Consider the following 20,817-nt stretch of genomic DNA (forward strand, 5'->3'; position numbering starts at 1 on the left):
GGAAAATCACCGTTTGTGAGCACGAAGTTCATTCACAAATTTGTTTGAGTGTCCATGGTCTGTTCTCTGTGAATATTTATGTATTCTGTGAATCACTGTTTGTTTTGTTTTTTCCCTATCACCTCTGCTTTGCTCCAACAGAACCGAAAGCTCTCAGAAATCCTGAAGGGTTATCTCATTTCAACCGTAAGTTCTAACGGTTCCAGACCCCACAGGTCAGAGTACACCTTAGCGAGCGTATACCGCCGTGGTGGTCCAACACTAGGTCCTGAAGAATGCTTCATGTAATATCGTAAGAAGCAGAAACATGTCGACCACTCTGTTTATATTGCACCTTCTCTAGGACGTAGCTGGTCAACTTATTACCAGAGTTCTCACGTCCACCACACTATATTTTTTAAACTGTGTCCAGTTGACCACTATTAAAGTCGTTTATTGGTTTAAATTGTGACACATTTTAACCAGCACCATCACTGACTGCACTGTCTTCACTCACAAAAAATCCAGCTCCGCTGTAAATCAGGCGTTGCAGCACACCGGGGAGACATTCGGTCTCTCCAGTGGGAACCCAATGATGAAGCATGTCACCAGCTAGGCTGGTGAGTGAGGGTTCTTCTAAAAACATAGTGATTCACCCCCGTGCCTTTTGAAATACCTTAGCACTGGTCCTATTCTGACGGACACACTCTTTCTTTGTTTATCTATTAAAATTTGTGTGCCAGACCTTGATGGTCTAGACGTTGTGGCAGCTGCAACATTTGACGTTGATAACCATTCTATTATATTACAGGACCTCCAAAAGACCCATGACAGCAACGCTACAGCACATATACCCTCTTCCAATGACACGGCAATGCTGATTCTGGTCGCTGGCTGGCTTCCTAAGATTGGAGATCTGGTACGAGAAAAGCTGGAGAACAAAAAAGAATGTGGTCCCTCTTATCGTGCACCAGTCCCAGTTCTTGGATTGATGGGTCCTCGTACAGTGATTCTACCACCTTTGCCTGGTCGCAAAGAAAACCGACGCATTTCAGTTGACAATGGCAAACTACACCTTCTGGCCGATTCTGAATAGTGTGACCCTAGTGTTTCATGCAACGCTATTTCTTTGAATCCAATGGCTTCAGCTTCTTCGACTGATGCATGTGTCGTTGAGGGTGAGATGGAGACTACTATTGACCTTTTGCCCGTTGTGCCTTCATCCTCTTCCAACCCAGACGTCGAGTATGCTTATCCTGCAGATGAGTCCCACACTGAAGTACCATACAGTCCATTTGAACTCATCCAAAGGAAGCAACGACAACTGAGGAGGATTAACATGTTCATAGTGCAAAAACTCCTGTGTCTGAAGAGCAGGATCAAAGATAGATGTGATATCAGCTATATCCAATGGGGATGTAAAGCTTTAGGATTCAGTGCACTCGCCTTAGTCACTGCTTCTAAAGCAGAGACAGGCAAAACCATAAGAATGTGTTTCCCCTGCGCCAGCGAGCGTCCTTTCAAAATCGCCATTTGACCGCAGTCAAAATCTTTTCAACATTCAAAAATAGCATTTCCGCTGCCATGTAAAAATGTGATTTGTATGCAATAGGTACTGTGTCGCCTTCGTTGAACGTCAAGTAAGTGAAACCCACCATCCCCGCTACAATATGCATGACCAGGTTCGTGGAATTATCACGCGTCAACAAGTAGTTAGTCGCTAGTAGAGCTGACTGCAAAGATTGTAGAATAGAGGTATGTTCTGGAAGCCAGCAGGCACAAGAGTATGTAGGTTGTATCAACGCATAGAGCGGACTGATACACTGGCATAATCGGGGATGTATGTCCTTCCAAAATTTAATCCCAGCATAGACTGAAGCTTCTTCAGTGTAGATGGAGGTTGCGATTGTGCACATTTCTCCAGAAAGTGCGGGGCTAACCTCCTACTTTCATTATTGAGCAGGTAGCCCAAAAAGAGCACCACAAAACAAGCGATGTATGATTTAGCAAAATTTAAATTTTATCCATAGTTGACAAACAACAGAATAATTTGGTCGAATCGGACAAGATGCGGTATCAGCTCGTCGTCCGTCAGATAAATATCATCTACGTACGAGAACGCATCTGGATCTATGCTGTGCAACAAAGACACAACACGTGCAGCAAAAGCCCCGGGGCTGTGCTTACACCCCATAGGCAAGCGCGTAAATATTTTTTGATTTCTGGCAGTGCTAAATGCTGTCATGTCACGGCTCTCAGGAGCCAAGTTATGACTGTGGAAACCATTGGAAATCTCCAATGTCACTGTAATTGTACGCTGTATATCACCCTCAATTTGGAAGACAATTTTATAGAGTATACTTGTGGGCACAACCCGAGCATCTGCTGTTTCTACTGTAATAAATGTATCAGTTGCTCTCGCCTCCAGACAGGGACGCAGTGCCTCCCTCACTATGGTAACCTCCACCACGCTATTGAGCAGAGTCACTGCCCATTTCCAGACTAAGAGTAGTGTTCTCACCATCTGAGGCATACTTTGCTGTGAAAGCAGCAACTTTTTTCTTTTAATACGGGGTTCGAAAACGAGGCAGTCCCTCTTGTTTGGCTTTTACGCCAAACTGTTGAGGTTGATCCCGTCCCTGTTGAGTGGTCGCACCTTTGCTGTGATCCTGGCGTTCCCCACCACCGATGTGAGAGTCCGATGTGTCCTGTAAAGAACGAGGAGAGCGCTAATCAGGGACTTGTAATCTATCATGGTCTTACTTTTCACGCGGTCGCGCAAATCATAAGTTTGCTCAGCAGAATTGGGTGTCGGTGAACCAGCACGCTAACCTTGCTTCTGTTGTTGCTGCCCCTGTTTTTTTATTTCTCCATTTCCTTTTAGGAAAGAACGAGCGCCCATCGTTATCAGTTTGAGCTTTTTGTTGAGGTTGCGTTTGAGTAAAAGGCTAAATTCCCAGACTTTTGCGCCTAAGGTTTTATAAGCTTTAGCAATAATCTTTGGCAATATGTGCTGTTTGTCTGCCTCAGCAACAGCCTCCAAACGTTGTGCCACTTGTAAGCTTACAGCTTCACCCTTCACATTAGGAAGGATCATATTTCAAACAATATCGAACACCCTCACCAGTCTCATCCCCAACTCCAGGGCCGCTTCGGCCCCATGTTCATCCTGAACACGTTTTATCACGGGGTGAACGGCCATTGAGTGAGTGCCAAAACACATCAAATATACCGCTGCAAACAGTCTAACCCAAGTGTTACAATCAGCTAACTCGGGAACAAGGCCTTTAGGTAAGCTCATGGTCAGAATCCTGTGCTTCTCCACAGGTGTGGTATTTGGAAAAACAGCCTTGAGTTGCCCAATTGTTTCAGCAAGCCAATAAGGAAGCTCGTCCTTATTTTTCAGATTACTGCCCATCACTGAATTAATCATGACAGCACTGATAACTACACCACTGGGTCTCGGTGGTTGTGCAGCAACTCCAGGTGGTCCCACCTGCATGTCGCGTGACATGAACTGTATAACAGCATATGTACACATATTAACAAAGTATGCATACGCGTAGCTCTGTGACTGTAACATTAAGATAATTTGGATAGAGGGTATACCCTGCCAGAATGGGCCACGTGGCCCCATCAATTGTTAAGTGGCCTAAACGGACCGCTGTCAAAGGGTGTGGAAGAGCGCCATTAAACCATATGGTGTGTTGCCAAGCTGTTAACGGAACTTCAAGAGATCGATAAGGTCGATAATCCAGCAGAAGTGTGGTGGCAGTATATTCTTGAAAGAAATTATCAGTACCATCCACTGCAGTAAAGGTGACCCAAGAGTAAAATACCTCAAAGCGATGTGCTGCATTCACTTCAACAACAAAGATAAGATCAGCACCGGCATTAGGGACTCCATGTTGAGTCAAATAAGCGGTAACCGGAGCGCGGTTAGGACCCACTATGGCAACTGCCATAATCAAAGCAAGAGAATAACAACCTACAAGGGGCAGCGCAATAACCACAAAAGAAAGAAAAAGGACCTTTTAGAATTCAAGCTTGAAAAAACAATAATATCTCAATATAGGAGGCTACACTGTCACTACTGTCTCTGGAAGCAGATGTGAGGGGATTGTGGACAAGCAGAAGCACTACTCAGGACTCCCGCAGATAAGTACCAGACCAAACGTTGGCAGTGCCATGTTGCAGGAATTCTGCACATACACAGAACTATGTGCAGCAAAACAGGACCTAGTTGTGTAGGGGCTGAGCCTTCCTACTGGCTCAGTACCCAAATTCCCAGAACCGACTAGCTATCATGTCTCATTCACTCTCCTACATAATCACAAAGTTACAAATGATTAGACAACCCAGAACACAACACTACCGACTCTCTCACTAATCGCGGTAGCAGGAAGTATACTTTCTCTCACTCACTCGTACCTGTCCACAATAAGAATTGACAGAGTCACTGTTATAGTTTGAAATGCTTATTTTAAATATAGTGCTTTATAATGCAGTATATGTTCTACTACCAGCAGCAAAATGCATAATCCTAAAACAGTTAGCATTGTTGCTATTCCATAAATTATAAAGGGGGACGTCATTGTATTCAGACAGTGGATAAAGGACTATAAGGATTAACCACCCACGTCTTGATTAGAAGCAGTTTAATTATATGAAAGAAGATCTCTGGGCTTTGTCAGCAAACTCCATACCTTAGTGCCTAGATGGTATTTTTACATCATAGGAACAGCATAGCTCTTCTTCCTGGAAAGGTCCTTCTCAAAGTGTGTGTTAGAACAACATGCAACCCCATAATATCAAAGCATGTGTTTCCAGCAATAGCAGCTGTGTTAGTATGTTTTGTCTAGCTTCTAGGGACTGACCAGAACAGATTAACAAGGGGCATCGTTAATCGACCTTTCACACAGTGTTCAGACTAAACTCCGGGAACAGAGAGAGAATGCAGAAAGCAGACAGTTCTCATTTCAAAGGCACAAAAAGAGTCTTGCAAATAAAGTCATGTATTAACGTGCACAAAAACAGCATCATTGCAGCAGAGCTCATGCTAATTTAGCAATGTCAACAATGACCCTAACGGCCATATGACAAAACCTCGGCATCACACTGGACTCCTTGCTCCCAATGATCGCCAGATCAACACTGTCTCCTTGTCATGCTTCATCATGCTCCGAAAGACCTTCAGATGGATACTCACTGAATCCAGGAAAACGGTCACCCATGAACTCTTCAACAGCAGACTCAACTATGGCACCGCACTCTACGGCTGCATCACACAGAAACTCGATTTGGGAGCTCCAGAACTTCAAAAACGCTGTGGTTATACTGGTCCTAAACATCACCCACCACAGCCACATCACACAACACTTGCATGAACTCCACTGGCTCCCAGTCGACTGAAGAATAACCCTCAAGCTCCTCATCCACGCATACAAGACCCTCTACAATGCTGGAACAGCGTAGCTGAACCACTGCCTCTCATTCCACGCACCCAACAGACCCCTTCGCCCAACTGTCACTGGCCACCGTCCCACAGATCCGCAAGACCAGAACCGGAGTAAAATTCTTCTCCTGCCTCGCAGCCAAGACCTGGAACACCATACCCCCCGCCTCAGGCATTCCCCATCACTGTCCCAATTCAGAAAGGACCTCATGACCTGGCTCTTCAAATAAACCCTGTGCTCAGACGTATCTGCAGCCCCTCCCAACACCTTGAGAGCCTCACAGATGAGCAGCTGCACTTTACAGACCCCTAATTGATTGATTGATTGAGTGCTAAAAAGGGAATGCAAAAAATGTTCAGGGAGTTTTCGTTTTTTCATTGCTTAATAACTTGTGAAATATTTGCGGTGCAAATTTATGTATTAAGCAAACTACAAAATGTTATATGTTTCATATTTTAAAAGTCATAGTTTGTCACAGAAATGATTTGTACTCTTGTAAATGAGCTTCTTGACAAATTGTATGGGTAAACATTGTAATTTGCCTAAAAACACTTATCTAAAGCGTTTGGGGTGTGTTAGACCTGACAGCTTTAGGATGGTCTTTCCCCACTTATGCTTGCCTCCCTCCATTTTTCTGACCTTGTTTTTGCTGGCTTTAGGACTCTGCATACTTTACCACTGCTAACCAGTGCTAAAGTGCTGGTTCTCTCTCCCCTAAACATGGTAATGTTGGTTCATTCCCAATTGGCATATTTAATTTACTTATAAGTCCCTAGTAAAGTGGACTACAAATGCCCATTGCCTGTAAATGCTACAAGTGAGCCTGCAGCACTGATTTTGTTACCAGACAGGTAGCCCTTTAACCATGTCTCAGGCCTGCCACTGCAGAGCTGTGTGTGCAGTTTCACACTGCCATGTTGACTTGGCAAGTAAACCCTATTGCCAGGCCTAAACCTTCCCTTTTCATAGATATACACAACCCCTAAGGTGAGCCCTGAATAACCCACAGGGCACAACGCAGTGTATTTAAATTGCAGGACATGTACTTTTGACTTTACATGTCTTGGTAGGGAATAATTACCAATTTCGTTTTTCACTACTGCAATGCCTATCTCTCCGATAGGATAACATTGGGATTACCTTATTACATCTTTTAAGTGTAACTACCAATTGTGAAGAGATTGATATTTCAAGTTTAGTGTCACTGAACTCCTAATTTAAAATCACAACTTATGGTGGCGTTGGATTTTAAATTAAAGTTTGGCAAATGCCACTTTTAGAAAGTTGGCATTTACTTGCTTTAGCCATCTGGGGCCAGATGTACGTAGGAAATCGTTTATGATTACCAAATAGCACATTTTTTAGATTCACTATTGGTAATTGCAAACACCAAGGTGTCTTTGATACATTTTGCAATTCCCAGTGGGTCACAAATATACCTACCTCATTAATATTCTAGGGTCAACAGACCACCATGTCCGTGATGGGCAACCCTGCACAGGATCGGAGGGAGGAGCTGACACTTACACCTGAAAGGGCTGTGTTCTGTCCCCACACAAAGGATTGATTACCCCCTGTAGTGTGACTGGAGCTAGGGCAGGAACGGGGAGCCTCTATGCACTTCAACGCTTTCTTTGATGTCTCCCCCACTTCAAAGACTCCACTGGGTACAAGTACTGGACCTCTGTTACTACCAAATCAGACACTCTTGGCCCTGTGAGCGCTCTGCCAGGAAGAAGAGGATCTGCTGTGCTGCTCAAAGACTGCCACTCTGCTGGAACTGCTGTTTCGTGAACTCTTGCTTCGATGTGTTGCCCTGCTGCTCTCTGTGCCTGGTTGATAAGGATTGGACCTGCATCACTTGAATCCAGAGTGCCTCCAGGGGCTTTCTGACTTGCCTCCTGTTGCCTAAGTCTCAGGGATACAAAAGACTTAGGCCCACATGTATCAACGAGAAAACTGGTCGCAAACGGGCAGATTAGCAGAATCAGCCCCTTTGCGACCGGTATTATTGCATTTGGGATGCATCATCCCAAATACAAAAATCGCAATTTAAGGAATCTCTAAATAGCGATTCCTTAAATTGCGATTGCATTTAAGGAATCCCAAATTGAGATTCCTTAAATGCAATGCATTAACGTTAAAATATTAGCGATTTCGCTAATAGGGGGAGCAAATTACCATGAAGTTGAACTTCATGGTAATTTGCAACAACTTTGGAAAATGCACTTTTGGGCATTTTTCAAAGTTTCATGTTGCGCACACACATGCCCTTAGAGCATGTGTGTGTGCAACATATGTGCACAGATCAATTTCAGGGGTGCAAGAGCAATTTGCGAGTACCTACTGGTACTCGCGATTTGCTCATGCAATCTCCAAATCATTCCTATGGGCCTGGAGGCCCATAGGAATGATTGGGACGGCATTCCTTAATTGCGACTCGCAAATTGCGAGTAGCAATTAAGGAATTTGTAGGAATCACTATTTTTATAGCGATTCCTACATGCATAGGCTTTTGCAATTCCTTAATTGTGATTCCTTAAAAATCGCAATTAAGGAATCGCAAAAGTCTTTGTTGATGCATGTGCCAGTTAGAACCCTCCTGTTCCAACCCTTAGGCTCATCTGCTTGTGAGTCTGTCCTGCCAAGTGGTGCCACCCCAGCCCTGGACCCTTGGAAGTGGGCCTAGGGGTTTGCTCCAGTGGAACCGATGCATCCTCTGCTGTGAGAACAGAATCAACGCATCAATGCTGTTACTGGAACTGAACTGGTGCATCGCACTCAGAACCATCGCTTCAGAACCGACACATCGCCTCTGCAGCTGGAAGGAACCCAATACACCGCATTTGGGACCACTGAACTTCAGAACCAACGCTTTGCTCAAAGAGCTGACGCATCGCAGCAGTTGCGTGGACAAATTCGGTGCAATACATCAAATGCGTGCGAATCACTGACGCATCTTGCTGTAGTGACCAGGATCAAGGTACTTTTGCTCCAGGTCCTGCGTGGGTCTTGGATCAAGGCGGGGCTCCATCATGGTCAGCCTGAAATCTTGACTTTGTCCCAGTCCAGCATGACAAATTAACTCTTTAGGCACTACTAGCATCTAAGTGCTATATTTTGCATTTAATCTTTAAAAATTCATATCTCAACTTCAACTGGATGGATTTTTGTCATTTTGGTCTTGTTTTATTTATGAAATCATAATCTATTTGTCTAACCTGGAGTCTTGTTGTGGTGTGTTTACTATGGTGTTCTATGAAGTATTTCACAAATACTTTACACATTGCCTCTGCCGTTAAGCCTGACTCCTATGTACCAAGCTACCAGAGGGTGAGCACAGAATAATTTAGGTTGTGTTGTACCCTACCGTGACTGAGACTGTGACTGTGGTTCCTGCATGGACAGGGTGCATACCTCTGCCAATCAGAAGCCTAAATTTGTGACACGGTGTAATGTCAGTGTTAATACGCACAGGCAAGTTTTGCATGGGTCATAATGTATTGCAACTTCGGAAGTGTTTGTTAGAGTTGGGTGAGCCACTTAAACACAACTTCTGAAGTGTTTTTTAGAGGTGGGTGGGTGAGCCACTGGAAGCTCGAGCCAGATGCCTGGATCTAGCTAAGCTTCAGGTTCTCCTTGAAACTCTATCTTCATGCAAAAAGAGTTAAAAGCAAAGTTTTAACATTTGATATAAACAGGAGGGATAAATAAATACTCATTTACTGGCTGATTTGTAGGGTGTGTAGGCAGAAAACATGGGACTAATCCTGGCTTTCCCCTTAACCAAATTGTTTGATCCTAGGCAAATATTGTATTGCCCCCACCTACTTTTACTTCATTAGTGCATATGAAAGCACCTTCAAGTACGTGACTTCAGAATACATATGGTACAAAACATATTGGGCTTAAATTAATAGATTATAATGTTGGTCTGTCAATAAGAATCTTGGCCACATGACACTGAAATTGCTTCTTAGTTCACAAATGGCATTGTCCCCAGGGAGGAAGCAGGACTGGTTCTAAGATCATGCTTAAACACTATGGCTCATATTTATGATGCTTTTGCACTGCCCTTGCGTAACGAAAGCAACGCTAGGAGAACTCAAAGGTTTCACTGATATTTACAAAGCCAAGCAAAGTCTGATTTTTATGGCCTCGCGTGGCTTTGTAAATAAAATGTAATGTATGTAAATTTTATGTATAGCAGTTGCTAACACTGTGTTATGTTACATTTCAACTTGGGAGGCTTTCCATGGGCCAAGTATGGGCGTTCCCATGCACCTACCCATGGATTTTTGGTGCATTCTCAGATTTACAAACACTTTTAAACCTGGTAATGCCTCTAAATTCTACGCCTTCCCAAGTGAGAAGTAACGCAGAGTAAATATCTCTATTTGTCCTTTTTTCCTCTTTACATGTATGCTGCCTTTTGCAGCACTCGTAGAAAGAGGAAAATACCTCTAACGATGGCTTTTGTGCAGGAATATCTCCCTTCCTCCAAAAAAACAATCCTGCCTGTAACTCAGGCACCCGTGCACTTTGGTGGGCACTAGATAGCACACAGTGCACCAGCATAAGGAAAGAGCAGAAAGGCTCCATACTTTTGTAAATATGGGGCACTTCTGCTCTGTCCCTTTCACGCAACACAGCTCATCAACTTTGCGTACTGTCCTGCATTGTGTTACAGTTTAATAAATTTGCCCCAATCTTTTTACAATATGTACCTCTCAGTGACTTGATATCATGTGACATTAATGTCAAAGCTTCCGCATGTTAAAGAAATGCACTTTTCAGAATTTTGAAGAGACCTTATTGTGTGTTACGTAAGGCTTGTTGCATGATTTACATGCAACATTTTCAGGCCCGGCTCATGCAGAGGCTTCCTCTAAATGTGTTGGCTAACTCCCCTCTACTACTTAGGTGCATAACACCGCCTAACACAAACTCTATCATTTGGCCCCAAGCACCTAAAACTGAACAAGCATTGGCATAGCCAATAGGTCTCATCTTTTGGATCCTAGAAGTGTTTAGCTATGCAGCACATTATCCAGGGACTAATACAATATGACATAAATGATGTTATAAAAAAAAAAACTTCAACCACATAAGTTCTTTCACATCACCTCAATGATGAACAATCCATCTGATTCCCAGTTCTCTCCTTGGCACTAATATCAGCAGTCCAAACTGCACACGAATAGTCCTGGGCATTTAAAAAAACCAATAAAGTTGCCTGAAACTGTATTTTCCCAAATAGTAAAATAGTGTCATGGTTAAGAAAAAAACTCAATAATGAAGGTAACACCTTAAAGCTACAGTACATTAAACAAGACCAATAAAGCATATGCACTTAGAGCCCAAAACAAATAACAGTGGTATGATTTTGATCAAACTTGGAATTTGAATACATAAACATTTAGGGTAGGGGGCCAGAGCAACACAAAACTTCACATTTCCACAAATGTCGACGTATCGGACAATGTGACGTCCTTCATTATTTATGCCGAATCGTTGCTAAGATATATATCTGTACTGTCTACATTTCTATGCACACAGACACAACCTGTAGCACATTTCAGATTACAGCTCATTTCCCTTCATCAGGTAGGCCTTTGGAGGCCATCTGGGCATGCTGGTAAAAGGTTTAATATGCCATCCTTTTGTCCTGAAAAGACCAAAAAGAACTGCGCTAGGTATGCATACATTTGGCAAATGAATGTCAAACACTGAAATCAGCCAGCAGTAAGCAACAGCTTGGTGTGCTATGCGAAGAGGTCACACTGTGAGGTATGAAAACATAAATTTCCAGCAGAGGTTTGTGTGCGAGTTTCAAGTTCTTGCATACTTAGGCACACCCATTGTATCATTTGTGGCCATAAGATAGTGTGCAAGGCTGCCATGTGTTACATTTGTTTACAGTCAGATGAGAAACAGGATTGTAATGATATTAAGTTGCAAGTAGTGACTGACCACAGTATACAATCAAATAGTCTCAATTAATTTTCTGAGCTAAAGTCCTGGTTGGTATTTTTGTTAGACCACTACAAGTCACCAAAGACAAGGCAGCAGGGTGTCTAATTGCAATCACATATCCTCAACTAATGCACAACCACCAGCCCCAGTACTACAACTCACCCTTCAAACATTCGACTACCACATGCGTGCGCCAACCAGCAATGAAATAGAACACAACAACATACCCACTCCAGCTCCCATTTGAAGCCTTCAAGACACTCACCTCCAGCAAAAAAAAGGAATATCAAATTACCAGTTGAGCCGCCCCGAAAACACAGAGAAGTCCAAAGTACGTTAGCGCACTCTGCTCCACCCCAAGCCCTGAAAAACAGGGGAGCCTCCCTGTCCTCCTAGGCACTGATCCTCACTGGCTGCACTCACTTAATAATTCTGCCGCAGCCCCCCCACCAGAGCCAGGGCTGAGTGAGAAGGGCATTGGCCAGGTTGTAGGCTTGTACTCCCGCATGTGGCTGCGGCTCACTGCCTCCTATGCTGTTCCTGCTCTCAACGGCTCTGGTACCTCAGCAAGCCTCCGAGACGGACGTGCACATGCATAGGCCACAACATGGCAGAGAAGAGGCCGTATAAACAGGGATAAAGGAATAAACCGGGGCTTCACAGATTAGAGCAGAGGGATCAAACACAGGCAATCAAGTGCACAGTGAAAGAGGATGAGCAACAACATGAAGGACACAGAGGAAGGACTAAGGCAGCATGCACAGAAAGAATAAACAAGCATGGTGAAAGAGGATGAGCAACATCACGAAGGACACAGAGGAATGACTAGCGCAGTAAGCACAGAACGAATAAGCAAGCGTGCTAACTTTGAAACAGAGAAAGTATAAATAAGCGAATTAGCTCGAAATAGCAGAAAGGATAATAAAAGAAAGGAATGCAAGGTTTAGATTGCCGTTGGAGCTCCGAGATCCAAAAAAAAATGACAGCCCTGTTTGTAGAAACGGAAGTTGGAGGTCGAAGCAACTAAAAAGATCGAGCACTCATGAGCAATGCTCTAGGACAAAGGAAAAAATAGTCCCTTTTATAGTTGCTAACATGGGACAAGTGGATGGCTACAAGTACTGGGGCGCTACACTGTGGGAGTAAATAACTTACAAAAAGGAGGGAAAAATAAGACATGTTAACCTTGTGGAAGCAAGGATTTTTATAGGACACTGAAATAGACAAATGAAATGCAATGGGCGGACTTGAAGCCCACAAAGTATATACAACAACTCTTGAAGAGACCGTGCAAGTGCTGTCTAGGCTCAACCTAAAAATGCTGTTCTTTAAATGAGAACTGAACTTGGCTTTCTAAGTAGAGCCCTTTAACTACATAAATATGAAAAAAAAACGATTTCACGACACAGAACACAAGCTCAAATTAATTTCAAATCTCCCTATACTAGTTCACCACTAATCCTCTTTGGGTTTCTTGAGTAGCATGCTCCTCGCCGAAAAATCGCATTGACGCCTCGTTCGGGGTAGTAAGCGTTATATGAATGCAAATACAATTACAATAATGCTAATACTGTGTTATGTTAGACATACATGTATTACTTTAAATGCATTAAAATGCATTTTATTCCTAATGTAACATTAAATGTTTTAGAAATTAACTCTGCTCACCTTGATGGAGTGACGACGTGCCTCATGCACCAGGATGTATTGTTTGCACCAATGTAACCATTTCTGTTTGTGTCTTCAAAAGCCACGCCAACTCTGTATTCAGTGCTTTCGTCAACTTCCACTTCCCAGTAATGTTTTCCTCGAACAGGGATTAGATTACCCATAACTGCAATGCATCTACAAAGCATAGAGAATAATTTAACTCCTTAGGGAAAAATAGCCAATAATACACATTTGTCTTTGCTTAGCACTTAACTCTAAATTTCTGTTGTTTCTAAGAAAAGTAAATAAGAGGTGTTAATGTTTTCTTATTTATGTTACTCAATTTACACAAGGATGGAATTGTGAGTCTGCTTTACTAGGATTCAGTCATGACCGTCAAAGCACTGCCTTTGTCTGTGGTAAAAGTTCAGCTCATTTAGCCAGCCTCACAGCAATTGGTTTATAAATGTAAAAATGTGTACCAGCTCAATCTAAGGTTTGTGTTTGAGTGGCCCATGGTTTGTAATTGGTAGCACATCAATCATACTGGAGCAGCCTCCTAAAATAAGCCTCTGGGTTGAAGCGTGTATATCGATACTTTTGAAAAGGATCTATAGTTAACAGAACCGTATACCTTGGTAGAACCTATAGCAGAAATTCGGTGCCAGCAGAATATTCAGTTCAACAAGGAAAGTCAGTGGAAACATTCATATTCGTGGAGTTCTGACCAATGCAATAGAAACTCTTCCACAAGTATGATATTTAGCTCGCAAAACATAGCAAAGTGGAAGGCTTTTCCCTAAAAAGTAAAATAAAAAAAAAGGGTGCTTGAAGAAGATTTCTTTTGTTCCTTGAATGGGTCAGAGTAAAATATTTCCACACATAAACCCCCTAGTACTAATGAGGTTATTTTCCTTGGAAGATCTGCTAGACAGGGAAACATCCCAATGATTGATATTGGCAACAAATTGGCCTCTTTAAAAATGTTCCTTAGAGAAATCAGTTCTTCTGTGGCTGGAAAATGGCAGGTTTTTCCACTCAAGTGTTATGTAAGTCAAGTACCTACATTCTGCTTAGGTCTACAGGTTAGAGCAGGCACCAGTAAACTTTCGAAAATAAGTATGCAGTTAGTTTCTTGGACTAAGAAGACAATGGAATAATATAATGTAGAGCATATAATCCTAGATAGTGCCTATGAATTTAGGCAAAGCTGCATGGTTTCAGGGGCATAACAGACACCACCACAGCCCCCGAAGTGTGGCGGGGGCCCAGTATTTTCTACATGAAGGGTGCTCCATCAGCATGTCTGTGCAGCGTGTATCTCTAAAGCAGCTGCAGTGTGCAACATGCTCTGAGCTAACAACACGCTGACCCAGGACTGAAAAGAAACAAAATAACTTATTTGTTTCTCTTCCATCCCAGCCTGCCAGGCACCTTACGTGAGTGGTTGGAGCGCCCTAAAGGAGAGCGTCATCGACGGAGCACTGCTCATGTAGAGGGGAAGATGCAGCACAGAACTGACTGGAGCAGAGGTAGGGTTGCCACCTTTTGCAGAGAAAAATGACAGCTCTCTCTTTCTCTTCATGTTAAAATTCCGCAAAAGCCTTCACATTCTTCAGTAGAACTTTATATGAGATGATCTGTATTTATTATATCATCACCTTTCTGTCTTTGTTTACTTAAGTTATCAGTCAGGGGCTATTAGGGCTTCTAAACACATTGCAAAGTGTTTTCTTCTTACATTAACTGTTAAAGGTATGCATTCAATCAATCAATCAAATAAAATGTATAAAACGCACAGCTATTCTACAGAGTGTACCGGCACTAAGATCTTGTTAATCCAACAACTACATTAAAAGGCATTATTGAACAGCCAGGTTTTTAGACTCCGCTAAAATGAACCTTCATCCTTAGCAGCACGTAAGTAGAAAGGAAGGGCATTCCAGCCGGGAAGCGACCAGGGCATAGAAGGAGATACCACCCCATTTCTTCCTCTTAGTTTTAGGTATTTCTGCCAGCGATGCATTCGAGGAACGCACTGTTCTAGCCGGATGGTAATGAATAAGTCTTGGCCAGATAAGCAGGACCTGATTTATAAAAAGCTTGGTGGGCCAACACCAGTCCCTTAACCTTCACTCTCTCCAGAATTGGCAGCCAATGCAATTCCTTAAGATGGGCATGGATTGAATTTTTCTTCGAATATTTAAAAGAAGCTGAGCTGGTGCGTTCTCTTCAGATGGTACAATGGGAGGCCCCAGTAAAAAGCAGTGGCATAATCCAACCGCGAGGTTATGAGGGAATGCATTACCATCTTCTGGCACTGGGGGGGGAGGGGGATAGAATCAGAAACTCCCTCAAAGATCTGAGAAGTCCGAAACAGGCCCCCAACACACTGTCCACCTAGGAGCTGAAGGAAAATTTATTGTCAAACTTCATCATAAGATTCCGAACTACAGTGGCGGGAGTTTTGAGGAGACAGAGCAGAGCTAGGCCAAACATTAAAGGAGTGGGAGAACCGAAAACTAGGACTTCTGTTTTGCTGTTGCACTGGAGATTACTCCAGCGCATCCACTGAAATACTGCTGACAGTCATGCTTCAAATCTATTCTAGGCAGTAAAGATGTTACCATCCCAAGTTAAAAGAATCTGTGTCCTCAGCGTGTGAGACAACTTGAACTCCAAAAGATTTCACCTGGACTGCCAGCAACCATATATAAACAATAAACAATGTTGGACTTAATGAACACCGAATTTTAACAGTTTGGAGTCAGAAGCAAATAGCGGCATCCAAGCTGATTGGCATCTGCTCGACATAAAGTAATTCAACCAGCATAAGGCGGCCCCACCTATCTGAATATTCCACAAATGCTATAATAGAATAGCATGGGAAACTGTATCAAATGCCACGGATAGATCTAATGGCAATAGGGCAACTTGCTTCCCACTGTCCACGGGCAGTTTGATAGCATCTGAGACCTCTAACAGAGTATATTAAGTGCTGTGTCCGAATGAAAGCCCGGTTGTGATGGATGCAGCAACTGTTCTGAGTCCAAGTAGCTAAACTGTTGGGCATTGATGAATTTCTTGAGAATCTTCGAGAATGCTAGCAACAAAGTAATAGACCTATGATTGGCTAGAATAGATTTGTCTGCAGAAGGCTTTTTTTAGCAGCGGGCTCAGCTTGGTCTTCTTCCAACAGCTGGGGACAGTAGACTGATGCAAAGAGTATTCAAAATAGTATTGAGGGCCTCAGCATTGGCAGCCGGTATATGATGGGGACAAAGGTCATCAGACAAACCAAATTTACATTCTTTAAGGGCTTTCGCAAAATCCTCCAACGTGATGGTATTGAATTCTGTCAGTGAGCATGGCCATAAAGTTGGAATTAATCCATTAATATCAACACCGGTATTAACACCAGATGTATTTAGAGCAACCACAGTATCCATGATTTTATTGTCAAAAAAGTCCGAAAGATGCATGCATCATTTTGGGGAAGCCTCCAGGGGCTGAGCTAGGCCAATTATAAAAAAAAAATATGAGAGGCAATATAATCACAGACAGTGGAGAATCTGAGTTCCAACACTTTGAGTCCACAGTGCCTGGATGCCCGATAAAGAAGAATTTTGACTGCAAAGAGAATAAAGAATTATATTATTCAAACCTAAACTGTGAACTCAAATTGTTGGAACCCAGATTCTTCACTGTCTGTGAAGAAATTGCCTCTCATAATTTTTTGTTATAATTGTCTCCGATTTATGGCAATGTGGCAGCTGGTCATTTGAGGTGGGCAATATAGAATTTGCTACTTGTCGGTGACTATACTGGGTGGTGCTGTAATGTGTACCTAGCTAGCTGCCATTCTTTGTTCTAGGCTGAGCTAGGATACTAGAATTAGAGAATGTCTTTATGATTTTAAAAACCTCTTTAGGTTCTTAAGTTCTTTATCTGCTGGTAGATAAAACATACGCCAGGAAATTCCAAGCTTTTTGCATTGTTGGCGCATTAACGTGAACTCCTCATCAAGCCAGGGATTTGAGGGACATCTTAGGCCACCAGACCATGTTTTAATGGGTGCCACCAGGTCAGCCAGGCAGTAATTACCAATGGATCCGAATCAATTGCAACAGATAAAGATGGAGCACTCTTGTTGTGGATCGACATAGTCTCTTCTGTATTAATATTAGCCCAACTTCGATGGGGTAGCAAGGAATTCAGCCTTCTACTCCTTGGGCCTTGTTCTAAACTCCAACTAAAGAATGTTGTTGCATGATCTGACCAGGTGTTACTCAACACGCCCGTCACCTGAATGTGACAGTTAGAAAAGATTGGATCAAGCAAGTGGCCTGCAGAAGGAGTAGATTTGTCCACAAACTGCCTCATATTCCACGTTGATATATTGTCCAGAAAACGGCACGTATGGTGATCGTCAGCCTTGTGCAAATGTATATTCAGATCTCCGAAAACAGATAAATTGGAATATTTTAGTATATATATGGAAAGAAAATCATCTAAGTAGGATACAAATTCTGCAGCATGGCCAGGGCAGGTGATAAATTAACACTCCTGCCAGGGACATATTTGCTTAAGGCGAGTGGCAAAAGCCCCAAAATTCTGCCCCATCAATTCAATAATCTCAAAAGAGCTAATCTTTAAATTTTGCTTTGTGGTTATGGCAATCCCTCCCCCCTTACCAACACTTTCAATGTGAGCTACTGAATACCTCTCAAGAATCGCTACGCAATGTCTGGTAAAGAGCAATAACTCATCCATGTTTCCAAATGTTCACCCATAGGAAGCTCATGAATATGGAGTGCATTCTCATGGGGAGAACGCACATTCACTAAGGCCGCCTCTCCCACCAAAAGTACTTGTGGAGTTTATACTACAATTGGAGAAGTTTTGTAAGATGTTTGCAAACATTGTACAGCTAGGCAGCTAAAAAGAACAGAAGGAGCAGACCACAGGCATAGATGAAGTAAACAAATCACATCGACCTGTACATGGCACACCTTTATTGATAAGGGAAAAATAAAGGGAAAGTAAATACCAGCCAGGACATTAAATGCCAGTAATTGCTAGCGATTGCAAGCACAGGATCTGGATAGAACCTCAGAGTTCTTGTTTTCCTTGGGCATGCCTTGAATACAGCGTCAGGCAAAGGTTAAAAGCATTATGTGATACATATAGTTTAAAAATAGACAAATATGTACTAATAAAAGCATAGCAATGAAAAGCAAAAGTGACCAGCTTTACTTAAATATTTTCAAGCGCTTTTTATATTTTATTTTGAACCAAAGTAGTCAAGAAAGCAAATTGCCAATGTGTTATATAAAATAATTCAGTGAATTCAACATTTAAATAACCATATTAATTTGCAGGATTGTAAAGCAGAGAGCTCAACCGCTCTCTTGTAAGATGCATTATTTTGCAACCGCGGGTCCTTGTTATTTTGCTTTTCCTATTATAGTCAATGTAAAAGATCTAATGGATGATTTTGTGTACACATATGCAGTTTTCATACTGGTAGCTTCCATAGCAGGAATGTTCAGGAGCATTACAATTCTCGTTTTCTTAGGTTTCCAAACTAAAATCCTTCGTTTGTGTATAGCAAGGCAGTCCGTAATTCCGAATCAGTGCCTGTGGGCCTACGAGGAAGGGGACCAAGCACATGATTTTTCTGGACAGATTATAATCATACCAGGCGGCCGCAAGGGAAATATTGCCGAAAGGGGAGTCATGATATTGTGAAAGGTGAGTACATAGTCAATTTGTACTGCTAGGTACAATTCCTGACATAGTTAGGGTAAGTCTTTTTTACGGAGTTTTATATGGCTCAAATTTGACCAGAAGGTATCAGAGTGCTTTACATGAGCACCGGTTGCAGACGGACTCATTATGTTTTTTTATAGGAACGGGGAGATTAAATAATTTGACCAGAATCGCAGGATGTTGAGCATCCCTGCCGAGACTCAAACCCAGTTCCCCAGCGTCGAGGTCGACCGCTCTAGCCGTAAGGCCACATGCTTACCCGCAAAGTGTCCTTGAATGTGTCTCAGAGAAAATTCCTGCTACATGTGCATAAACATTATCTGCTTGGGTCCAAGACAACGGTTTCCCTGAGGTGTGACTCAGAGTATCACACCTGAAGCCTGCTGCAAACAATGGAATGTCACACACAGACTTAAAACTTGGTAGCCCTGAAGTGGTGAGGTTGTCAGCCAGATAATTGGGGTACCAGCCATGATGGCTTGGCACCTGATTTTGAAGATGGTGCAAGGTGATTGGATGACGTTTCATCAAGGTGGTGAGTGGTCATCAGCTACACACCACGCAGTGGCGTAGTAAATCCTAAACAGTGCTTGGCCCAGATCACTGTCATAATGTATTGATCCTATTGTATCACGTGCCACGTCACAAATGCATTTGTCCTGTAGGGTGAAGCCACACATAATTTCATCTTAACTTAGAATGGAATTGAAGTAGCACAACCAGTTCTCCAGCTGATACCTTTATTGTATGAATAGACAACATGTACTATATAGGTTTTGCCAATATGTCAGCACGTTATACACACTTATCCAGCAGATGCCAAGAAGCAACAATCGTTTTGAGTTAGGCTCTTTTTAGAAAAAGAGAACAAAAGGTGACATTGATATTTTGAAGTCTGCAGGGTTCCTGTATTTGCCCAATTGAATCGCAGTGAAATTAGCTGTTTGGTAAACTGCAAAGGCACTTAGATATGGATTCACTCTAAGTCTAACTCCCCTTTTGGGAGATTTTTTAAATCTGTTTATTAAATTCAATAGTAATCATACATACAATACCGGTTAGCATACATTACAGTTATCCATACTTTGTACAGCATTCAGGGGTCAACAAGGCACAGACACTAATTGGTTACATCTCTGTTCCTGCTTCTGCGCATTGCCAATTCCTCCATTGGGGATATACATATGTCTCCACAATAGACATTCCATTTGTTCCATTTCCTGTACTATTTTTTAGGGCACCCCGAGTTATAAATACTTCCTTCTCCGCTATTATGCACTTGTCTAATTCTTTCGCCCATACCAGAGTGGATGGTGGGGTTGCCCCCCCACCCTCTCGCCAGTTCCCGCTTGACCAGAGTATATCCTAACGTTACCAGCTGTTGCTCAATTTCAGTAAGGTCCGTCGCTGCCCAGATGATTAGCAGACCCAGTTGTGGTGTAAGAACTACCTCCTTCCCCAGTGCAGTCTGAGTGTGAGTTGTGGCTCCCTCCCATATATGCCGTATAACAGGGCAATCCCAGATAGTCTGATAGAAGGTGGCTGGTTGTTGGCAACTCCTAAGAGAAAGGTCATCAGTTCTTGCGTCTATTTTTGCCAAGGTGGTCCCTGTCATATAGGACCGGTGTAAAATCCTACGCTGTATCAGTCGGAAGCGGGGTGTTATGGCTACTTCTCTGGGGGACATTAGAGCCGTTTGCCAGTCCTCATCATCAATAGGCCCCAAGTCTCTTTGCCACTGCTCTCTAAGTTTACTAAAGGTATCGGGCAGATTGTTACACAGTTTTTTATAAGTTAAAGAAATGGCTTTCGATTTTAATGGCCCCTCTAGCAATCGATCTTCTAGTGATGATGATTCTGGTATATCTTTGAGGTTTGGAAAAGCCGTCTGTAGGGCATGTCGTATTTGTAGGTACCTGAACAATTCCCCCTGAGCCAATTGGTAGTGTAGTGGAGACAGAGTTCCAGGTACACACATTGCTAT

The 20,817-nt window shown here is 42.7% G+C and overlaps 1 protein-coding gene across 2 annotated transcripts in view; it reads right to left on the reverse strand.

Moving 5' to 3' along the window:
* Positions 1 to 20,817, reverse strand: part of FSD2 (fibronectin type III and SPRY domain containing 2) — a 674,971-nt gene that overhangs the window by 53,735 nt on the left and 600,419 nt on the right. For both annotated transcript variants that reach the window (XR_014978815.1, XM_085644270.1), the window contains exon 12: positions 13,080 to 13,256. Coding sequence is in view for 1 of the 2 variants with exons in the window: in XM_085644270.1 (XP_085500396.1) it covers positions 13,080 to 13,256 (177 nt within the window). In the remaining variant the exon portion in view is untranslated. The remainder of the gene's footprint in view (positions 1 to 13,079; positions 13,257 to 20,817) is intronic.

The sequence above is a fragment of the Triturus cristatus genome, chromosome 3_1 (genome assembly GCF_964204655.1).
Source record: "Triturus cristatus chromosome 3_1, aTriCri1.1, whole genome shotgun sequence".
Classification (NCBI taxonomy): Eukaryota; Metazoa; Chordata; class Amphibia; order Caudata; family Salamandridae; genus Triturus; species Triturus cristatus.